Below are 21,447 nucleotides of genomic sequence, written 5' to 3' on the forward strand. Positions count from 1 at the left end.
TGATAATAATAAAATAAAATTAATTGTGGTCTATAATAGACCACAATTCATTTTATTTTATTATTTATATTCATCAGTGGCGCAACCAGGGGGGTGGACTCCAGGTCTGGACCCCCCTTGGTACGTATAATAGTATATTAATATCATATTCTAGATATATATATTATAATTTTTTATTATTTGTATATTAGTTTATTTTGTCAGACCCCCCCCCAAGAAAAATTCCTGATTGCGCTACTGATATTCATTGTACAATTTTATTTTAACTATGGTAGTTTCAAGATTTAACTTGGAATTATGTGCAAGACAAATAAAATGTGTAAGTACTGTAAACCAAACTAAAACTATTATAGATAATAAACTGATGAAAATAATAAACTAACTATAGACATTACTAGAAAAATAACTAGATTTATCAACTAAATAGTATCCAATGTTACAAAGTGATTCTAATTATTTTTCTTGGCAAAAAACTAAGAGCATATTTGTATTGGTAATTTATGTTGTAGATAACAGAAATGCATTATTATGCGGTGTGTTGTGAATATTCTATGATTTAAATGAATTCTTTCCATAAATTTAACATTATTTTTAATTAATTAGTTGGATTGTAGACAATTCGTACAACAATGATGGTTAAATCGAATATATAAATAATATTTAATACAATATTAAATACATGTATGTTTTGCACATATAGTTTAACAGCTTCTATATTTGAAAACTACAATTTGAAATATTCGTAATAACATGTCACGGTAATGGTATGTTTAATTGAATTGCTGTATGCATTATGCGCACAAAAAATACCTTTAAATATATTTTACGGAAGTCATTGAAACGTTAATAATTTAACACAAATATGCAATACATTATACTCTTAAACAGTGGGGACGTGTATCTCGCGCCTAAGCGTCGGTCGGTGAGCTTTGAGTTTGATTACCGCGTACCCGCAACGGAAGCGATACGCCCGCACGCGTTGATCGTTAAAATTGAATTTCGGTCATACACGCGATTTTAAAGCATTTCAAATTTCGAGAACGTACGTTTTCGATCACTGGTTGATGTTCGAGGAAATTATATTGTTTTCGAAAAAACCGTGAAATTTTTGATGTTGCAAGTTCAGTCGGACGGTTTAGCATAAACGATTTGTGGAGGGAATATTAGTGAAATATTAATTAATTAATAATTAATTATTATTAATACAATAACAAATAACAATATCGTCTCACTAGCAAAGGGTCAAGGCGAGTCGAAAATCACAAAATAAAATTGAAGATAAACAACAAAAGGGTTTTACGGTATACATTTTATAGTCATCGGCTTATAATATGGTATTAGTGCATAATGTACGATGTATACCGTACACGGTAATACACACGCACACACGGATACGCGCGTGTAACGTGTAAACGTATAAAAAAACGGGTACGTACAAACGCAGTATATTGTACTGTGCAGTTTTAGTGCGTACGGGCGCGCGACGACAACGGTAGCGACGGCGGAGACTGTGATTCGTTGGTACCACTGTAAACGGACGGTTCGGGGCGTGCGGTACGTGCGCGCGCGAGGTTTTGATGTTTGGACAATATTCCGTTGGTGGGGTGGGAGCGACCCGACCGATGTGAACACACTGTGCTATGACGAATGGTCTGCCGGATCGCCTAGTGAATTTCGACTTTTCCCCGGTTTTCCGCGAGCGTTTGGTTTGTTTTTTTTTTCTGCCCGTCGCAACCGCGCTCGCCGCGTCGGGCCGGCCCTGAACACCACCGCACCGTACGCACGGGCTTTTACGCCGACCCACACGGGACACCTCCGCCGTTACACGTTATTTATTAATTTTTTTTTTTTTCTCCAACGTACGCACACACACACACGTACACGTACATTCACCGATTTCGTGTCGCCATTTTGTGTGTTGCGCCGCAGTGTTGTGCGCTCGTATAGGGCATATAAAAATTCTTAGCAGCTCGTTACCGTTCCGTGCGTTTTTTTTTCACGCGTCCCGCCGCCGAGACTCGACGTCCGTGGTGGTCCGGCCGCCGGGCGACAACGATACGGGACGCGCGCCGCCGACTGGACTGTGCCGCCACCGCCGCCGCCGTCGTCGTCGCGTACGTGCGAGCAGCGCGGGGTGTGCGCGTCCGTCACAGATCCGCCGCGGCGTAGATAACGGCCGCCGCCGCCGCCGGTGATAACGATGCAGAGGCCGCCGACGACGACGACGTGAAATGCTCGTGGACGTCCAGCGCTGACGAGCAGCCAGCGCGCGCGTTCCTCGGGTGTACACTCCGTGTGCACGTTCGTGGCCCGCGTGGTCCATCGCCGCCACCACCGCACTCGTCGTAACTCAGCACACGCTCAACGCGCCCAGTAGGTATGGCCAGCGTCCTGAACAAGGATCCGGCCTGCTACGCTAAGGAAAAGGCCAGCTTCCTGAGGGACCTCCAGCACTTCCACGACACTAGAGGGTAAGTGTGAGACTTAAATTTTTTTTTTTCTTCATCTCTACCGATGTCTCTCTTAGGGCACGGGACCGAATACCCGATAGACCCCCCCCCCTTCCGTCTAATTTGGGACCTTAACGTTCCCATCGAAATGGGCCGCCCACTCGTTTGCGACTTCTGAACTACGGTTCGAAATTACCAGTCTCAACATTCCCAGTCTTCTTTCCCTCCAAAACGCCAATGCGTTTCCGCGGCACCAGGTCTGCCGCCGTGGGCCCTTTGCTCTCCCGCGCTCGTCGTTTCACGAGCGTACCCGCTGTTGACGCGTGATCGTTATTGATTAGTCGAGACTGTTGTTATTGACGGGCTTCGCGTTGAAATCGTTCTACGCCGTCCGGTCATGTTACTCGGTTACAATCTTGGGAATTACATTTTTCCCCGTGCTTGGGTGTGGGGTGGACGTTGGTTGTGTTAGATTAACCTTATAGTTACAATTATATTCTCGGTCGATAGAAACGGATGCGGACGGTGCATCTATATTATAAATAGAAGTTATAATTACAATATGTTCGTAAAAATTAACTGACATTTTCTTGACGTCCAATAACGGTGTTGAATGCATTGGTAGAGGGTCAGCCTTTTCGAGCCCATTTCAATTGATGCTCAGATGCTCAAGTAAAAATATATATTAGAAATAATACTGCCTGGGATGAGTTGTAACACGATTTTATAGAAAATGTTTTTTTCGTTTTTGCATTGCATACATATGTTTCACATATTATTATTAATATATTTTTGTTAATTTTTCCTAGTACTTTTTTATAGTCTTGGTTATGAAACGTTCGTTTCAACTAGCTGTACCCACGTTATACATATTTTATTGACTAATTAAGTGTATGAGTGTGTGTGTGTGTGTGTTTATGTGTGTATATACGTGTATTACTACGTATTTGAACTAAAAACTAACTAATTTTAATTTTCTATAGTAATTAATGATATGATGAATAATTATCTGATTTGTTTGTAATCATGTTCATACGCAATTTTTTTTTTTTTTTTAAATAATGAAATGGAAGTACAACTTAGTGTTCAGTTATGACACAGCCTTACACGTGTACATTTATAGTTGAATATGCTTTTCACTGTTGTGAAAAATATTGAAACTTTCTATCGAACGGGCTTTATATCGTAAATATTGCTTTCGGAAATCCATTACTTTCCTTCTTTGCAACACCATATGCGAAGAATAAATCATAATTTGCAATAATTAAAAATTCTAGTTAGGTAGTAAATTCGATTATTTTATTTTGCTCACTTTGTTTATGAATTTTATTGGTCAAACAAAATCCAATCGACTGCCGTTTGATGAAATATCAAAACGTAATATGGTATAATAGTAATATACGAAATGTAAACGATTTTTTTAAAAAAAAAAAAAAAATTCCGTTCTTTAAATTACAAGAAATTTATCTCCACATTTTTATGACAAATAATTATAGTATCTATTTTAGTTTACTACTTAATTTAATTTCATAAGTTCAATCGTAAATTCAAATAAACAAAGATATTCAATTGTCAATAATATAATTAGAAACTGAATAAGCATAATTAAGTGTTCATTTTATTCATAAATTCATAAGTTATGATTAAAATAAATAACTTTTATGATTTTAAATTATGAATCTTGAAATAAGTATAAATACAGTATTGATCAGTATCAACCTTTCAAATACTTCTCATAAAATTTGGATTGTTATTTTTAGCTATTTTATTTAACTATAATGTTCATACATTTTGTACATGTATATAAATTATTGATATATCAACCAACCGTAAGATTTTTTTTTTTTATTATTTTTTTTCCCCATTCCTAAAACTCAAATATAATTTAAATATCGATATTTATTTGTGTTGCAGTTGATTGCTCAATCATAGTAAACACGTTTTTGTTACTTTTGTTTTTGTTTACTTTTTTGCTGTACAAAGTTTGTTAAAGAACATTAAATTATTGAATTCTGTGATTTTACTGTGCTGATATCTTTTAAAACCCTGATTTAAATACCATCTTTATTGTTTTAAAACATTTGTGTGTATTTATATTTCAGGACACCAAGCCGTGGATCACCGAAAATTGATGGGAAAGATATTGATTTATATCTTCTGTATGTGCTAGTCACTGCTCAAGGAGGATGGGTTAAGGTAAGTTGATTTGATCTTGATGGCTCTCGGGCTCATTTTACTTTTTGCCAATAAATTCAGTACGGAAATGCTTTTCCGTAGTAATTGCAAGACGAACGAAATTCGCCTCGGTAGTTTGTTGTAAAGTATTTACAGTAATATTAACCGTAAGCCTAAACGATATCTGACGAGAAACTCTGTACATAAAATTGACCTAATGAAGAAATAAAATGTTTCTCTTAAAATGTGATTTGTATTGATCAGAAAACAAAAATGTTTTTTTTTTACATTTCTGAGGTCGCTTTAAAATCATCTAGTGAATAGTATAAACGTTATAATAGTGTCGGAATCGTGAAACATAAAAGGAGCACAAATAATTTGATGAACGGGTAGTAATGTTTAAAACCGGAACAACATAGTTTTGACGTTAAAAGAAGTATCAATATTTTCCACTTTTGGTGTGCTTGAATTATGATCACTCGTAAGGAATAAACACGAATAACGTTAGTCTGATGGGTGAAAAATGATATCTGATAGTGATATATGGTATATTATGGTGACCGAGCGGGTTGATCTGGATGAAAATCGCGAACGCGGGTGTCTTCGTGCCTCGCGGACGTTTGTGTCTACAGAGTACCAAAAACACGACGATCGGTTTGGCGGCGGCGTGGTTGCGTTGGACCGGGTTACGGTTGTAGGTGCCGGAGTAGTAGTCGATCGCTCGATTCGCGCTAGGTGTGTGCGGTGTCTACTTGTGTTGTATACAAACACGATCGGTCGACGCGGTCGATCTCGGGGATCTAAAAGCAGACGACGACGGAGCGCTTATCACACGACGCCGCCGTCGCCTCCGCCCTACCACGTACGGCCGGGCGTCACTATCACTGTCGCCGGTGACTTACTGCCACACGGGTGCTGCTGCTGCTGCTGCTGCTGCTGCCCCCCCATCCACCGCGATCCACTATAGTCTCGGCGGCGCACGTGACCACCGCGGCGCGGTCCTGACCTAGTGCACGGGCCGCGGATTGTTTACATTGCCGCCGTGCCAGGGGCCCCACTTCCGGTTCCGAATAACGCTTGGCCGCCCACACCACGTTCCCATCGCTCACCCCGCTCCGCCGCGGGCGTCTTACGCTATCCCCGGAACCTTCGGGAAAACCCGTTTAAGTGCGTAGAGCATTTTATACGTGTTCGCTAAGCCCTCGTACACGCGTACAATAATTGGATTCAGAAGAAGAAAAAAAAAACCCAAAATCAAATTTAATACCAATCTAAAATGTACGGCCGTCGTATAAAATAATAATGTAATGTACACGGTTCTCGTGTCTCGATTGTGGGTTCTACGATCGAGCGGCGGCCGCGCGTACGCATTGTATACAAACGGTGTAAAAGGGCGCGTGCGCGTGCGGCATTCGTCGGTATATTTATGCGTACGTATATACGTACATTTTTACACATATATCTATATAAGTAATATGTTATTGCGTTTGTTGTGTTGTGACGATGACGGTCGGTGTGTATAATCGACGGCGGCGCGCGCTCTCGGTTCGGTGGCATCGTGGCGCTATTGAACGGATCCGGGAGCGCGCACGACTCGGCAACGTCGCACGGTTGGCCGTGTAGCGCGCGCGGCTGTCAACGATTGCGCGCGATTGCCGCTTTCGGGTTCTCCCCACCATCGCCGTCGTCAACAGAAAAGCAGCGGCCGACCGTGTGCGTGCGTCAGTCGCTGCCGCCCGCGTTTCCTTGCCCCTACCTCGTGGCGCTGCGCACTGCCAGCTATATACGACTCGGTTTTGACGGCGGCGGTTCTCCGCACCTATCCAACGAAAATATTACCCGCCGTCGGTCGTCGAACCGCTTCCGGCCGGCCATCTCGCACACGGTGGCCGTTGGTTCCCCCTTCCGTTAATAACATCGAATTTATTACAATATCGCGCATTCTTCGCGCCCAACGTGTTGTTTGTACATCGTAGCGTGTGCGTTCACCGTCTGTTTATAACGGAATCCTCACGCTTCTTGAACGTTTACCATTGCGATATTTGTTTTTTTCTCCCGTTTTTTTATGCGTATTTTTATCTGAAGACTCCGTCGACACTTGACGACGACGGGAAACGTTTTTCGCCCACAACGACCGCAACACCAATATTACATTATAATATATTATACATAATATAGCATTACACCAATGACGTGTTACCGTCGAAATTCGCGTTCAACCATTGCCGTACGGTTCATTATTGTTCGTTACGATGTTTTAGTTACGGCGTTTTTACAACCGTAACGGTAATAGCGCCCCGTCGGCGAAGAGAGACCCCCCCCGTCCGCGCCCCACCACTACTTCACCGTCGGCATGAAGTATTTGTGGCGACGATGAACCGTGCGCGTGCAGCTTTTTGTTACCAGCCACGCACCGCCCCGTCCGCAACGTTTAATTATTAATCATTGTTCTGTATCATCGTCCATATGTATATGGTTATTGGCGTTTCTGGCCCTTTCGGGTGTTCCACACTCGCACGCGGCGTACAATGTTTTCTTACGAACCATTGGCCATGAATACGACGATCTATCTGAACCACGACCATCTGGTTTTCTATATGTCTACTCTCCGGTTCCGTGTTTGCGCACACCGTGTCCTGGTAGTGTTAAGTTTTTTTTTTATATTTATAATATCATAGGTAATCGGCCCAAAAACGATTTCAATATATCCGTTTCAGTGAAAATAGTGCTGTTACGTTTTTTCACCCACCACGTTGACTTGACCCTTTTGTAATTCTATTACGACCACCGCGAACATTTCACTTGTGAAGAGATCAAATCGTGTGTCATCGGGGAAACTATATTTTAGAGATCCAAATAGCACACCCTAAATGGTTATTTTTTAAAAGACTAGGATTTTTTCGCAAAATATAAATCCTAGTCTTTTGTTACAGTAGATTATTTTATTTTTGCTAGCAGATATTAAAATAAAGAATCTAATTAAAAAATAACTGTTGTGGTAATAATTACACTAGGTATTCTAGACTAACTAAATAAAATGCAAACACCTCTTAGTCTAATTATTATTTTACATTTGCTTTCAGTTTGTGGTGATAGTTTGGAGGAATATTTAAAACAGCTATAGAAATAAATTTTTTAGATGTTCAGTAACTTTTTCATAAAAGTGAAACATAAAAAATAAATAAATAAATGTTTTCTTAAATATTAGTATTATTGAGTTACAAAAATATAAAACAGAATAATTGTATTTTAATCCACAACTATTAAGTATTTAATTTTAGTTTAACATACTAGTGAACATTAATTTATTGCTACAAATTTCTGTTATCTTCTTTTAAATCATGTTTATTGCTTTTAAATATCACAAATATCTAACATTTTCGTACTATTAGCCCATCTTATATACCATAGTTTACCAAACTGCTCACCGCGGTTCCCTTGAGGCAGAGCATGGAATTCATTCAAGGGGTTTCAAGGCTTATAAGAAAATTAAACTGATGTGCATTTATTATATGAGCTCTTCTTGGTATTCTCAGCAAGACATCGTGGCTGAAATTGGTCTAATTAAAGGGGACTGCCGGGTAAGAAGTGTATAACCGCTGGTATATACTATTATAAACGATGTTTAAATTGATTCATTTTTTGTACGCCTGTCATCATACTCTCTCCGAGAAGCTTACATTTTTATGATTTAATAAATAAAAATTGGGAAGTTATAGAAGTTCAAGTAACTAAATATTTGACCCGTAAAATGTATTCTTTCTCAATAAATCTAAAAAAAATTATATTTATTACAATTTTGTAAAACTAATTAGTATAGTTAGAAGAAATTTTGAATTAAGATAAAAAAATTAGTTAAAAGAAATTTTAAATTAAGATAAAAAGTGTTAACATGCGTCGTGGTAGATAATTTCTTTAAAACTAGATTTAATGAACAAATATATTTATATTATATATTATAATATATTTATATTGATGTAATAATTATTATTATAAATATAATAATAAAAGGTAAATGTTTATTTAATCAAAAATAAAAAAAATTCTTACAAGCTAGATAAATTATTAATTTTCATACCTAGAAACAAGTTATTGTTATGAATATAAAAAAACAAGCAACTTACCTTCCTCGAACTAAGTTATCTTTTATACTATTGTATTAATTAATTATTAAAAATATTGAGTTGACATTCAATATAGTAATATAAATGTTGATTACATTGTTATTAGCTTATTTATCAATGGACTCATAAAATATCAATGCAGTTATTAAATAGGGCTGATAATACATTCATTTTATACTTAAATTTCGTTGTTTAAGATGTATTTGTACATTATACATGTGTAGCATTATGTAGTAATAATATTAATTAATTATCAGTTTAATACAAACATTAATATTTTTTAAATAAAAATAAGTGAAAATGTATGTCATTAAATGATATAATTAATATTTTGTTTCCAACATTTAATTTCCCTATCTATATATTTATATTTTTTAAATTAAGTAAAGCATAATCTATCACTTATCTTTTCTTAGATTCTTCCTTTTATCAACTTTTATCGCTACTAAATACTTAACATTGGAGATTATCTGAATTTGATTATATAAATAAAAATTTAAAAATAAATTTATGTATACCAACATTACGCTATTATCTAGGCATATAGAAATAAATAATGATAAGTTTATTTAAAATTAATATTTCATGTACTCTGTCGAAATGTGAATTAGTTATTTATAAATATTAACTTCATGACGACAATCTCTTTCTGTCTTATTAGAGAAGTTACTTTTATTATTGTTTTTCATAGTAAAAGGGTTTAAGGATAAATGTTTAATTAATTTTATTAAAGGTTTTTTTGTTACCATGTATAAATCTACAAATATCTATAGCAGATTTAACCATACTATGTATTGTATACAGTTTTGTAGCTAAACTCCCGGTAGTGGTCACCCATCCGGGAACTATTATAGTCGGAAGTTGAATCGAAAGAAAAGTACACCACACTAATTTTACGAAAAATAAAATAATACTGCTAATATTTATACCAGAAAATTACACTTGTAATTTTTAATTGTATTCGTATTTAATCATGTTTTCTCTAGTTGATTGAATTTAATTATTATTTTAATATGGTTTTTACACATTAATATTTTAAGAACAACACGAAAACAAAAATATATGACTCATATAAGCCATACTAATTTTATCATACCACAGATTATTGATAAGTTATATATTATAGATAAGTTCAATTCGGATTGCTTAATTGTTAAATAATCTTTATACGAATGTATTATCTGTCTACTTTGATTACAGAAAAAAACATATTCAAGCCTAACAATAGTTTTATAATATATTATGTTGCAATAATTTAATTTGTTTATAATTTTAGTTATGTATACATTTTGATTATTAACTTGAAATTTAAAAAAAAAAATTGACCTCTTCAGTTGAATTATGTATATATAATCTAAACCGTCTTATCAGCCTATATAGCTTGAAAACAATAGACAATTGTAGAACGTTTGTAATATGAATACGAAATTTTATTCTTCAATTAGATATTTGATAATTTGAACCGAGTTATCTGTATTCGTTAGCTATATACTGCTCAATGTATCATTTCATAGAATCGGGGAACGTGTCTAAATACCTTGGTACGTTAGGATGGTTTCACGGATATGCACTTGATCTTGACGCAAGGGGCTATTGATAAAACGACTGGTGGTGGGGCTGCTGTTCACCTCTCCACTGCATGACGTCACTATTGCCCGATCAGCTGGAGGGATACCCCCAGCAGACGCCACGTGCTTCCGTTGTTAAGCGTCTTTACGAATCATACTTCACATCATTTCGCACTCGGGGGACTTTGCATTCTTTTTTCACTCGGTTTTTCCTCTTTTACCGTTATGGTGTGTTACGTTTTCGGACGTAATACAGTATATTGTCAGTTAACATTATTATGTTGTCAGTATAGCCATGAGCTCATGATAATGAATGACTTATTAAAAATTATTCATTTTTTGGCTTATCTTAATTTTTTTCAATCACACCTTGTGTCATTTGCTTATTTCTTAATTCATTTTTAAACTAATTATTAAAATGTTCGTGTACTTCCAATTACACTAATAATAATTCGTCATTAAAACTAAATATATAATATTTTCCTTTTTGTTGATTAAATATTTGAAATTTTTATGCTGTCAAAATGTTATAATAGATTATTTGATATGATACAAACTGATATTGTTGTATCAATGCTTATGAATTAGGTACTGTGTATATTTGAGTTAGTTGAGTGCAATAATATTAAATAAAAATTAGTTATATATTTGTACACGACTACAATTCTAGAATTAAGATAGTTGTATAAATACAGATTACCTAGACTATTAATGATTTATTATGTATTGTAGTAATTAAAATTAAAATAATTATCTACATCCATAAATATTGATTTGATTATTTATTACTTTATAGGTTAACCAAAGAAATGATTGGAAGAATCTTTTAGAAAATTTTGATCTGCTTTCGTCCTGTGTTAATGCTGAAGTTGCATTAAAACAAATATATTTAAGGTAAAGGCCATTTTAAAGGCCAATGGTTTATAAAATATTTTTAATAATAAGTTACTCAGATTAGACATAAATTATAATATTTGAAATAATTAGAACAATAGTTAATAGTTGTTATTTTCCATTTTTATTTAATAGGTACTTAGATCGATATGAAAAAATTAATTTTTTGGGTGAAACTGGATCAATTGCTGGTGATGATGATGAAGATAGCAGACATAAAAAATGGTCTGCTAGAGCTTTGCATTCTGTTCCTTTGGTCTATAATCATCACCAACATACTGTTAATGGTAAATACATATGTTTTTATTTTTATTTTTTTTATTGCAACTTGAATTTTATTTATTTTTATAGAACAAGTACGGTCATTTCATGGTTTATCAACAAACCTCTATAAAGCAAGTGATTATGAAAAATTGTCTTTATCTCTATTATCACCTTTACCTAATGAGCAAGACCTAGCAATTAATGTTTGCATACTATTATCAAATGAAAACAAACATGCAATTAAATTATCCAAATGCCCACAAATTCTCCATCATCTTTTAGCTCATGCTGGAGTATTTACTCATCGTAAGATTGTTATAAAGTTGTACAGTTTAAAATTTTACCGTGTATTAATGATAATTTAAAATATTTTAGCTGCTTCACGTAAGTATTGGGAGGATTATTATCGAAAAGTACGAAAATGGTCAATAAAGTCATTTTGGAAAGAAGTTCTGGATGAACAAGAACTTCTGTATTTGACAGATGAAAGTCGATTTTGTGCTCGAACTCCAAAAACTCTACCTCGTAAAGATGATGAATCTAGTTCATGTAGTGATGATGATGATGATTATAAAAATAATAAAGTGAAATTGAATTTTGATCCATCTGATGATGAATTGTTTGGTCTCAAAAGGCCTCCAGGAACAGATGATCCGTATGGACAACGGGTTTATCAAGTAGCACTAATCCTTAGGAATTTAACATTTTTTGAGGAAAATATGAAAGTTATGGGTCAAGACTTAACCTTCCTAAGATTTGTTTTATTATGTTGTGCAACAAGATGGAACTGTTTACACCAAATTGGATTTGAAATGTTGGGTAACATAGGTCCCGTAGTGCCTCTTGATGTTGGTTCTTTACAGCATGCTACATTAAATATTGTCTGTAAAAATATTACTGAATCTAATGATCGTTCCATTATTCTAAGTGCGGTTGAGGCGCTAAATCGAATGGGCACAAAAGAATCAAACGAAGAGTTTTTATTAAAAAATATTAATCAAAAGGTATGGAAAATCATTTTTCATTTTATTTTTTCCGTCAAAAGACAAAAAAAAATTAATTCTGTTTTCTTTAGGTATACGACAAAATTTGTAACATGTTATCCTTACATGATATCATGTTGCTAATACAAACATTGGAATGTTTGTACTCATTAAGTTCACTTGGTGAACGTGCTTGTAATGCAATTGTTCATGTACATGGAGTTATTGATACTCTGGTTTCTTTAATAACTGTTGAAGTAAGTTTTATTTAAATTTGTTTGTATTATGTGTCTATTAATATTCTTAATAGTTAGTTCTTTATTCTCTTATATTTATTTTGAATTACGTTTTTAGGCACAGACATATGGTCCCAAAGCATGTATATTGATGAGAGTTATTGAGACTGTTACTACCCCTTCAACAACATCATTTTCAGTTGAATCTACACCAAAGACACATTTAATGGCAGCCCCAAGTGTTCCTCCTTCACCTGCTAATGCTACCCAGCACCTCATTTCAACTTTCACATCGCAAAATGTGCTTCCTCTACCAACACCAGCAGTTGCTAATCCTGTAATTTTACCTAATGCTCCAAGTGCTGTTCCAGTTATGTCTACGACTCTTAATACTTTTACGTCAGTGACACCAACTGGACCTCCACCAGTGCAATCTATTGCTACTCCCAAAATGATGGTTCCAGGTATATTTGATTACTTATTTAATATTTAAAAATTTGATGTTAATTAACTAATTATAATTTAGTTACTATGACTGTTACGACCAATTCAACTGTAGTATCTACAAGTCAAACTTCACCCTGTATTCCTCAGGCAGCCAATTTAATTCAACAAGAAAATGAACAATTTGCTTTAAATTGGATACGTGCTACACTTGAAGTATGTCCTACTCCTGGACGAGGAATTGATCAAGCTGAATTATATAAGTTATACATGACTGCTTGTGCTAGAGCTGGTAGAAGAGGAGTAATTGCTCCGCTTCATTTTCCACGTTGTGTCAAGTAAATTATTATACTAATTTTATTAATTTATTAACTATAAAATATAATTTTTTTTAGAGCTGTGTTTGGACCGGGTGTTGGACCAAAAAGTGTTAAACTTGCACAGAGCCAAGGTGGAATAGCAATGGATCCACCTACTCAAATTATTGCCTATGATGGAATTCAGGTTCGATCAAAACCATTGTCGTTCCCAATCAGTGCACCAATGGTTATGTCACAATCTACATCTGTAACAGCCTCATCCATTCCTACCTCACCCATCCTAAAAGCACAACTCAGTGCACCAGCTACTAATGCCCAACAGAATTCTCCTTTAATTAAACGTGAAATTCTTGGAAAGGTAAACATTTTATTTGACTATAAATCGTAAATATATGTGATTAGATACTGTAACTGAATAATATTTTTTTTCATCCTATAAATATTTTTGTAATACAATAAATTAATTATTAAAAGTAGAGCCATAAGGCAATCAGGAAAAAAAGAAAGATATAATTAGACATTTATAGTTATTTGTAACAAATATTCATTTATGACATAACAAAATTATTATATATCATCCAAGTACTGTCATATTATTGAAGAATACATAATGTATTAATTATATTTATTAAATTATTATCAAAGATATATTAAATCATCATTATTTATGATACATTAAGCATGCTACTTTTATTTCTTCTAAAAATGGTAGCAAAGAATTTTAGAATAATTCTTATGAACATTTTAGTTACATCTGCTTCTATTTATTTCTAGACCCTACAAAATCCTGTTTCATCTACAAGTGTTGCTACTGAGACATCAGTCATTACTACCGCTGCATCTTCTACTGTATCTCAAACTGAAGGATCTTTATTATCTAATAACAACACATCTTTAATTAAAACATTGTTAGCTAGCAAGGTATGCGATCCAAAATTGAATGTGCCTTCTGCGACCATTAAACTTAGTAATAATGAGTCTTGCACGTTATATGCTTCTTCTCAAAATTGCAATTCTACTGTTATTACTGAGGTAAGTTTATATTAACGTAAACAAAAAAAAAAAATATAAACAATAAAATAATAATTTCTCTTGTGGTGCCTACAACATAAAGTATTCTGGTGAAATTTAAAAAATTTCTCAGATTTTTCGGGTTTTCTTTTTTCTTCAAATTTTACTTATAGATGTTTATTCAAATTATTTTACTATGTGAACTGAAGGTGGAAGTAAGGTTTGTAGGCATGGTTGAGTAAAATCAGACTAATACTTCGTTTTAATACTAAATATGTTTAATAAAGTAGATAAATTAGTAATTATAACTTACAAGTTCAAATAATGTTCATTAGCTAACAAGGCAAAATGTGCTTCTCTTCTTTGATACTTATGTTTAACAATAATTATTAGTTTTAAATTTTTAATAAAATAAGTTTTTTTTAACTTGTAGTATTTTTGTTGTGTTGAATTATTTTTTACTAACAAACATTTTGTGTCTTACATAATTTAATGTTTATGTACTTAGTTATACTTTAATATTCATTATATGATCTATTTAAAATTTCTAATTTAAATTGATAACAGGTATTGAGTATAATTTCTCTATTGAATATGTTAATTTATTTTTTGAAAATCATTAATTTTTGTTCTTTAAAATTCCTATTGAAAAAAAAAAATACAATTTTCAGTTTTAAGTATACAATTTAATCTTTATTTCTTTTGTAACTATAAATTTCATAATATTATATAATAGTATTAAATTTATAATTATAATTATGTATTTTTGGTAAATAGGTAACGCAACGTCAACAACAACAAAAAATATTACAACAACAAAATAATTCTTCTTCAACGTTAGCTTCAGCATCATCTATAATTCCTAAGCAAAATGCTAGAATTAACGGTATTAAGACTACATCTTCAGAAGTAAGTTATTATAGAATTTTGAGTTATTATGTACATGAGTTATAAAGCACACTTTATTATTGTAGGAGATATGTAAAAATGATACTGGTATAGTTGTTACTAAGTCAGAACATCACCAATCTGTAATAACAACAATTCCTTCAAGTAATAAAATATTGGTCAATAGTTTAAATAAACTAAATGATAAAGGTAAATTAATCAACTGCTTACATATTTTAAATGTTATTCTTAATTTATTAAATTATTATTTTTTGGTAGATCATAGTGAATTAATTAAAGTGGAGCCAAAAAAGGAATCTCTTCAAAATGGAACGCCAGAAGTACCTGAAATTAATGATATTACTTCAAAGAGTGTAATGTTATCAGGACTATTAGATAAAGTTGATAAAGATATTGAGAAAAAAGATGCACCATTTTTATTTGGGTCAATACAAGTTGGAGACAATGGACTAGAATTAAATGGAGCATGCTTAGACACAAAAGATAAATCAACAGGTGCTTGTATTCAAATTAAACAAGAAGCAGAAGCAGATAAGTCTGGTCAGGTAGTTAAAGTAATTGTTGGTGGTAAACGGACATCAGAAGAGAATATTCCTTGTGATCAAGCACCAAAAAAACCACATCTCAATGGTAATAGTAGTAGTAACGATGAAGAAATCATGGAAGTTGATGAAAGTAACATGAAAGCTTCTTCGACTGCAGCAAATCTCTATGCTGCATTAGCAGCTGATGTGTTAGAAGATATTGATGGACTTGAAGATGAACCACCAAAAACTGTTCCTCAACAACAAATGCAAGTTAATACTCAGCCTACAACTCAACAAATATTCCAAACTCCGGGTCAAATAATTGTTTCTTCTTCTAATACCCAATGGCCATCAAATAATCAAAGAGGTATTGTAACAATGGTCCATCAAGGTAATACAGGAGGGCCACAATATGTGTTAGCACAACCACAGTCTGCTCTAGTACAAGGTCAAGCTCAAACTGTACTTGTAGCCCAGACTACTCCTCAGGGTTCAGGAGCTAAAACTATTATAATTCTTCAACAGCCGTCTGGAAATAATAATCAATCACCTAACACAATGACTTTAAGTCAATCAAACTTTGTGCAATCATCTTCACCAGCTAATCAATCTAAAGTGATAGTACAACGGATTCCAACTCCTCCTACTATTAAACAAACCACAACTATGGTAACAAGACCTGTAACACCTGCCACGTCTAATACGAATAAACAGCAAATTAAAGTCATAAAAACTGTACCTCATATTGTGTCTGCGTCTATGCCTACACCATCTGTCCAAACCAGGATACGCACAACAGCTCCAGTAAAAGTTAGTGGTGAAGTACATACTACTACCAATCAAGGTCAGTTTTTATGTGAGTGGAGAGGGTGCATGCGTAATTTCAAATCTGCCAATGAAGTTTACATGCACGCGTGTGAGTCTCATTGTCCTTCAAATGGTGTGCAAGAAATGCAGTGTTTATGGGAACGATGTGATGCTATGAAACGCAAACGATTTTCATTAATGACACACTTGTTTGATAGACACTGTAATCCCGATGTAAGTGTTAGAATATATTTTTAAAATTAATATTCATAAAAAATGTAATTTTTTTTTTTATCCTATCCATAGGTATTAAGAATGATGGCAGTTAGAAGGAGACAGCTATCTCAAAGCGGTCGCAGTGAAATTCCAGCACCAGCCCCACCTACACCTCATCCAGGTTATGCACCTAATGCTGCCTTTAATGCCATTAAAAGACATGCATTAGAATTTGTTAATCCCAAAGAATTACAGGTGAGATATTTTTTAATTTAATTGTTCATACGCTTAATTAACATATATAATAGTCTATTTTTAGTCTAGTATATATTTAAGAAATGACAGTAAATGTACCAATTCATAAAAAAAAAATTTAAAAAAGTAGAATTATATTTTAGGAGTATTTAATTGTCTAAGATTTTAGGAAGCTAATATGATTAATTTATTTTATGTATTCTTGAAAACATAGCAAAGACTAGTGAGTGCAGCTGGAAATCATCAATCGGCTAGCAATGTCGATCAGGTAAATACATTTTTTTGAGTGTGTGCATTTCAAATTTTGGTTGTTTAATTTACTTTTTTGATATTGCATGTTTCAACTGTTATTTATTAATTCTTATTGAATTGTGTTTATTGATCATAATTAGAGCTGGGATTTTAATGCTCTAAAAAAAATTCCCAAAAGCTTTAAAAATGTATTTATTATAGTTTAAAAGCCATAATATAAAAATAATTATCAAATATATTTAATTATATTTATTTAACAATATAATAATGAACAGGTATCTATTTGTTTAATATTAACATTGTATTTAACTTTATTTATTATTTGATCAACGTTGGACTCTTGCAAATAAAAAAATTTCTTTTAAATTATTTTAATTTTGTTCTATTTTTAATTAAATATGAATATGGGCTAATATGCTTGTATTCATTAGTTTATAAATATAAAAGATTACATACTAAACGTGCAAGTTTTGAGTGTACAAACGGCTAATATTTAAGAATGAACAGATAAATTATGAAAAATGCTCTAAGAACTTGAAAAACGCCATAAAAACAGCAAAATGTGCCCTAAAAATGCATATAAAGTTAAATTTGTCATGAAATACAAAATAAAAACTACATTAAATTAATCAATATCACTTGAAACACATTTTCTGCTTATGGACAGACCTATGTGTTGGGACATAAGAAAAAAAAGATGAACTTGCATCAAAATCCCAGCCCTAATCATAATTTATCATTGATTAGTCTGCTTGTGAAGTTTATTTAATTTAAATGTATCAAATATTATTAGTCATTATGTAATTTTTTCTTGTTCACTAGTAGTTAAATTATTCTTTTTATAATTATGCTATTTTTAATAAACAAGACTAGTTTACACTTAGTATCTTTATTTTGTCTATAAGATAAATTAGATTTAATTTACTTAACAATATGTTTTGGTTTTTAATAAAATTGTCCAACTAAACAACATTAATAAATAAATAAATAATAATGATTACTACTTCATTAATTGAGAATAATTCTAAATCAAAATACATAGTGCACTTAGTTAATAAATAATGTATTAACTGTCACGAAGATGGTGTTCTTAAAATATTTATAATTTATTTAATTTTTCTTCAGTTTTTAAATATTTGACTTTTGAAAAAAAAAATTTTATTTTAGTCTTATTAATTTTGTTTTATTTATTTTAAAATAATTGCTTTAATCTATTGAACAGTATTAAGAATAAAGTTTAAAGTTTAAAATTTTAATATAATAAAGTAGTCAACATTTTTAAAATCCTTATACATAAAACTGTGGACTACATATATTTTAAGCAATAGTTGAAAGCTTTTTACATTTATACATTTATTTAATTTTAATGTATAAAATACACATTAAAGGTTTATATGTACATAATACATATAATAGAAGCAGATGTTTATTTAAAGAACAATTTTTCTTTTTTATTAGAAGCAAGATTAATTACAAGTTTATAACACTTGTCCTTTAAGATGATACAAAATATAGATTTGTGTATTAGATAAGATTTTGATGTGGCTTTAATTTAGAAGTGAATTTTATAGTAGTCACAGTACAAATTTTACTAGTCTTTCCCCATCTCCTCATTTCATTATATTCAATTTTATTTTAACTATTATTAAATAAATTGATTTTTGTTTTATAAATCTAAATATTAGATGATGTAATATTGCAACAATTTTAGAATAGTTCCTTAAGTAATATGGTTCACCTTCTCTGTCTTATATATAAATCCATTCTAAGGCGTATTTAGGCCTAGGGAGTTCAAATTTGGGGAGGTGTTAACCTTTCTCAAACTTGCTTTATTTAGACGTATCAATCTATCTTACTTTGTATCATTACCTCAGCTTCCATGGTATGTATCAAATTTCCCTACATGACGATCTTAATATAGAACCAATAAACCAATTAGCAAAAATATATTATTTAAACTTTCATTGAAAACTCCATTCTCACTCAAACCCTCTTGCCATTTTTCTATCATTAAGCTTTCTGGCAACTTGATCTGTCGAATAAACCATAAACGGAGATGAGATCTTCTTTAAAAAAAAAAATAATAATAATAATGCTAAGTGTTCAATTATAAACATATAATCTGTTATAGAGAGTTCTATCATTGGATGGCCTTCCTCCTCTGTTTTTCACGTGTTTGTATAATGTGGCATAGATTGTTAATTTTCTTAATAGATAAAAAAAAAAAGTAATATGGTGTGTTGATATTATAGTATACAAAATTGGATGGTTTTAGTTAATTTTAAGATTAAGTTTTTATATTACAATTTTACTATTAAATGTTGACATCTTAGTTTTATGTAGTTGAAAAATTATCTTTTAAAAATTTATCTAGCTTACCTTCGTTATAATATATATTTATATTAATGACATTGTGTTTTATAGGATGATAATGAAGGTCCAGTAACCAAGAGCATACGTCTTACATCAGCACTAATTTTACGGAACCTAGTCATTTATTCTTCAACTGGAAGATGGTAAGTAAAAATGTTGAAATTACTAGGGGCTATGTGTTCAAATGAATTTTTGTACCAAATAAGTTTTAGTTTGAATAACTAAACTCATTGTTAATAAAAAAAACCTATTAAATTATTTATTTCTTTATTATTTATGTAGTAAAAAATTATTAAATGTTTAAATTATACGTATTGCCTCTTAAAAACTATGTTTTTGATTACAATTTTTAAATCTTATAACTAAATTTTTAATTCTATTTTCATGTTGCTGTCAGGATACCTTAATATATTTTTTTTTTTTTTTGCAATTCTGCCTTGAATAAATTGTTTAATTAAGTTTTCGTTCTCGTTTTGCATTTTTTGAATAAGTATTATGAATTTATTAGCACCTGGATGTTTCTATATCAATCTAGTACAATATTATAATATAAAATATAAAATATATACATTCTATCAGATTTAAAATTACCTATTAAAAGACTATGCCAAGATTCAATGATATAAGTAGTGTGTGACAATTAATATTCAATTCATTGAGCTACTGACCATAATTCTGGCGGATATAATGGTTACTATATGAAACTCTAATAATGTTAATGCACGTCTAACCGTCTTTCCCTAGTTAACGATTTAATAGTCTGAATAGATGACTATTAATATACTATAGATAAAAGATAAATTAATATCTATAATATCTAAATAATAATTACAAAGTTTTAAAAAAAAAATTAATTCAAACAAAAATTCATATGAACACATTTTATTCAAAAATTTAATTTTTGAACGCATATCCCTATACCAAGACAAATACTAAAATATTATGCATCTTATGTAATAGTTTTAACGGCTACATTATTTTGCTGCAGGCATTTAAAACGTTATGAAGCGCATCTGTCAAACATAGCACTGAGTAATGTTGAATCATCAAGAACAATTTCACAGCTCTTATTTGACTTGTGCCATTCTAGTTGACCACAAACAAAAGATTAAGTTAACTTACATAGCAATTTGTGTATATATCGGACAAAATCTATGTACTAATAATCAGCAATAGTGTAAAATGTTATGTACATATAAAATAGTTTTAACATTTTTCTCCCTCAATAACATTTGACTATCGACTTAAATGTCTTCCAATAAAAAAAACATAAACAGTACTTAAATTGACGAGTTAAATTGGACTGATTGTGTTCTTCTACTTAAAACTGTTACACAAGTTTTGAAATATAGTTTTTAAATATTTTTCTTGATTCATTGAGATTCTTTTGTAAATATTGTGTACACAAAAATTTGTTTTTAGAGTGATTTTAAGTCTTAAAATTTTAAGTTTTTAAAAAAAATCAATATTTATATTAAATAAGTATATCAGTATGCATTTAATAGTGTAACTTTTAAGCGAACAATTGTTTTCCTAGATTTTTTAATTATTATTATTATTATTATTATTATGGTTATTATATTATTATTATTTATAAACAATAGTTACAAATCAGTTGCGTGAATGTTGTACATAAATA

At 31.9% G+C, this 21,447-nt stretch overlaps 1 protein-coding gene across 3 annotated transcripts; it reads left to right on the forward strand.

Moving 5' to 3' along the window:
• The first annotated feature begins 1,581 nt into the window (after positions 1-1,581).
• LOC112684239 (AT-rich interactive domain-containing protein 2) lies at positions 1,582-21,162 on the forward strand. Of its 3 annotated transcripts, none has more exons than XM_025555638.1 (18): positions 1,582-2,471; positions 4,553-4,646; positions 11,114-11,211; positions 11,347-11,498; positions 11,563-11,781; positions 11,851-12,479; positions 12,551-12,715; positions 12,813-13,158; positions 13,221-13,476; positions 13,534-13,816; positions 14,233-14,490; positions 15,247-15,378; positions 15,444-15,567; positions 15,637-16,946; positions 17,019-17,183; positions 17,398-17,451; positions 19,860-19,951; positions 20,797-21,162. In XM_025555638.1, the coding sequence occupies exons 1-18, from the start codon at positions 2,380-2,382 to the stop codon at positions 20,900-20,902; spliced, it is 4,575 nt and encodes a 1,524-aa protein (XP_025411423.1). In that variant the 5' UTR covers positions 1,582-2,379; the 3' UTR covers positions 20,903-21,162. The 3 variants fall into 3 exon arrangements, with proteins under 3 accessions (XP_025411423.1, XP_025411426.1, XP_025411425.1); XM_025555641.1 differs by having other exon boundaries at positions 14,233-14,379; XM_025555640.1 differs by lacking the exon at positions 17,398-17,451.
• Positions 21,163-21,447: the final 285 nt, after the last annotated feature.

This window comes from Sipha flava, unplaced genomic scaffold (genome assembly GCF_003268045.1).
Source record: "Sipha flava isolate LNK unplaced genomic scaffold, YSA_version1 246_pilon_pilon, whole genome shotgun sequence".
Classification (NCBI taxonomy): domain Eukaryota; kingdom Metazoa; phylum Arthropoda; class Insecta; order Hemiptera; family Aphididae; genus Sipha; species Sipha flava.

What these genes read in the sequence shown, in the direction of transcription:
- LOC112684239 (XM_025555638.1), top strand. Translation starts at nt 2,380, where the DNA reads ATGGCCAGCGTCCTGAACAAGGATCCGGCCTGCTACGCTAAGGAAAAG. An exon ending in TCACCAACATACTGTTAATG is followed by an intron (nt 11,499 to 11,562) that starts GTAAATACATAT and finishes TTATTTTTATAG; the next exon opens with AACAAGTACGGTCATTTCAT. An exon ending in TATTCTTCAACTGGAAGATG is followed by an intron (nt 19,952 to 20,796) that starts GTAAGTAAAAAT and finishes ATTTTGCTGCAG; the next exon opens with GCATTTAAAACGTTATGAAG.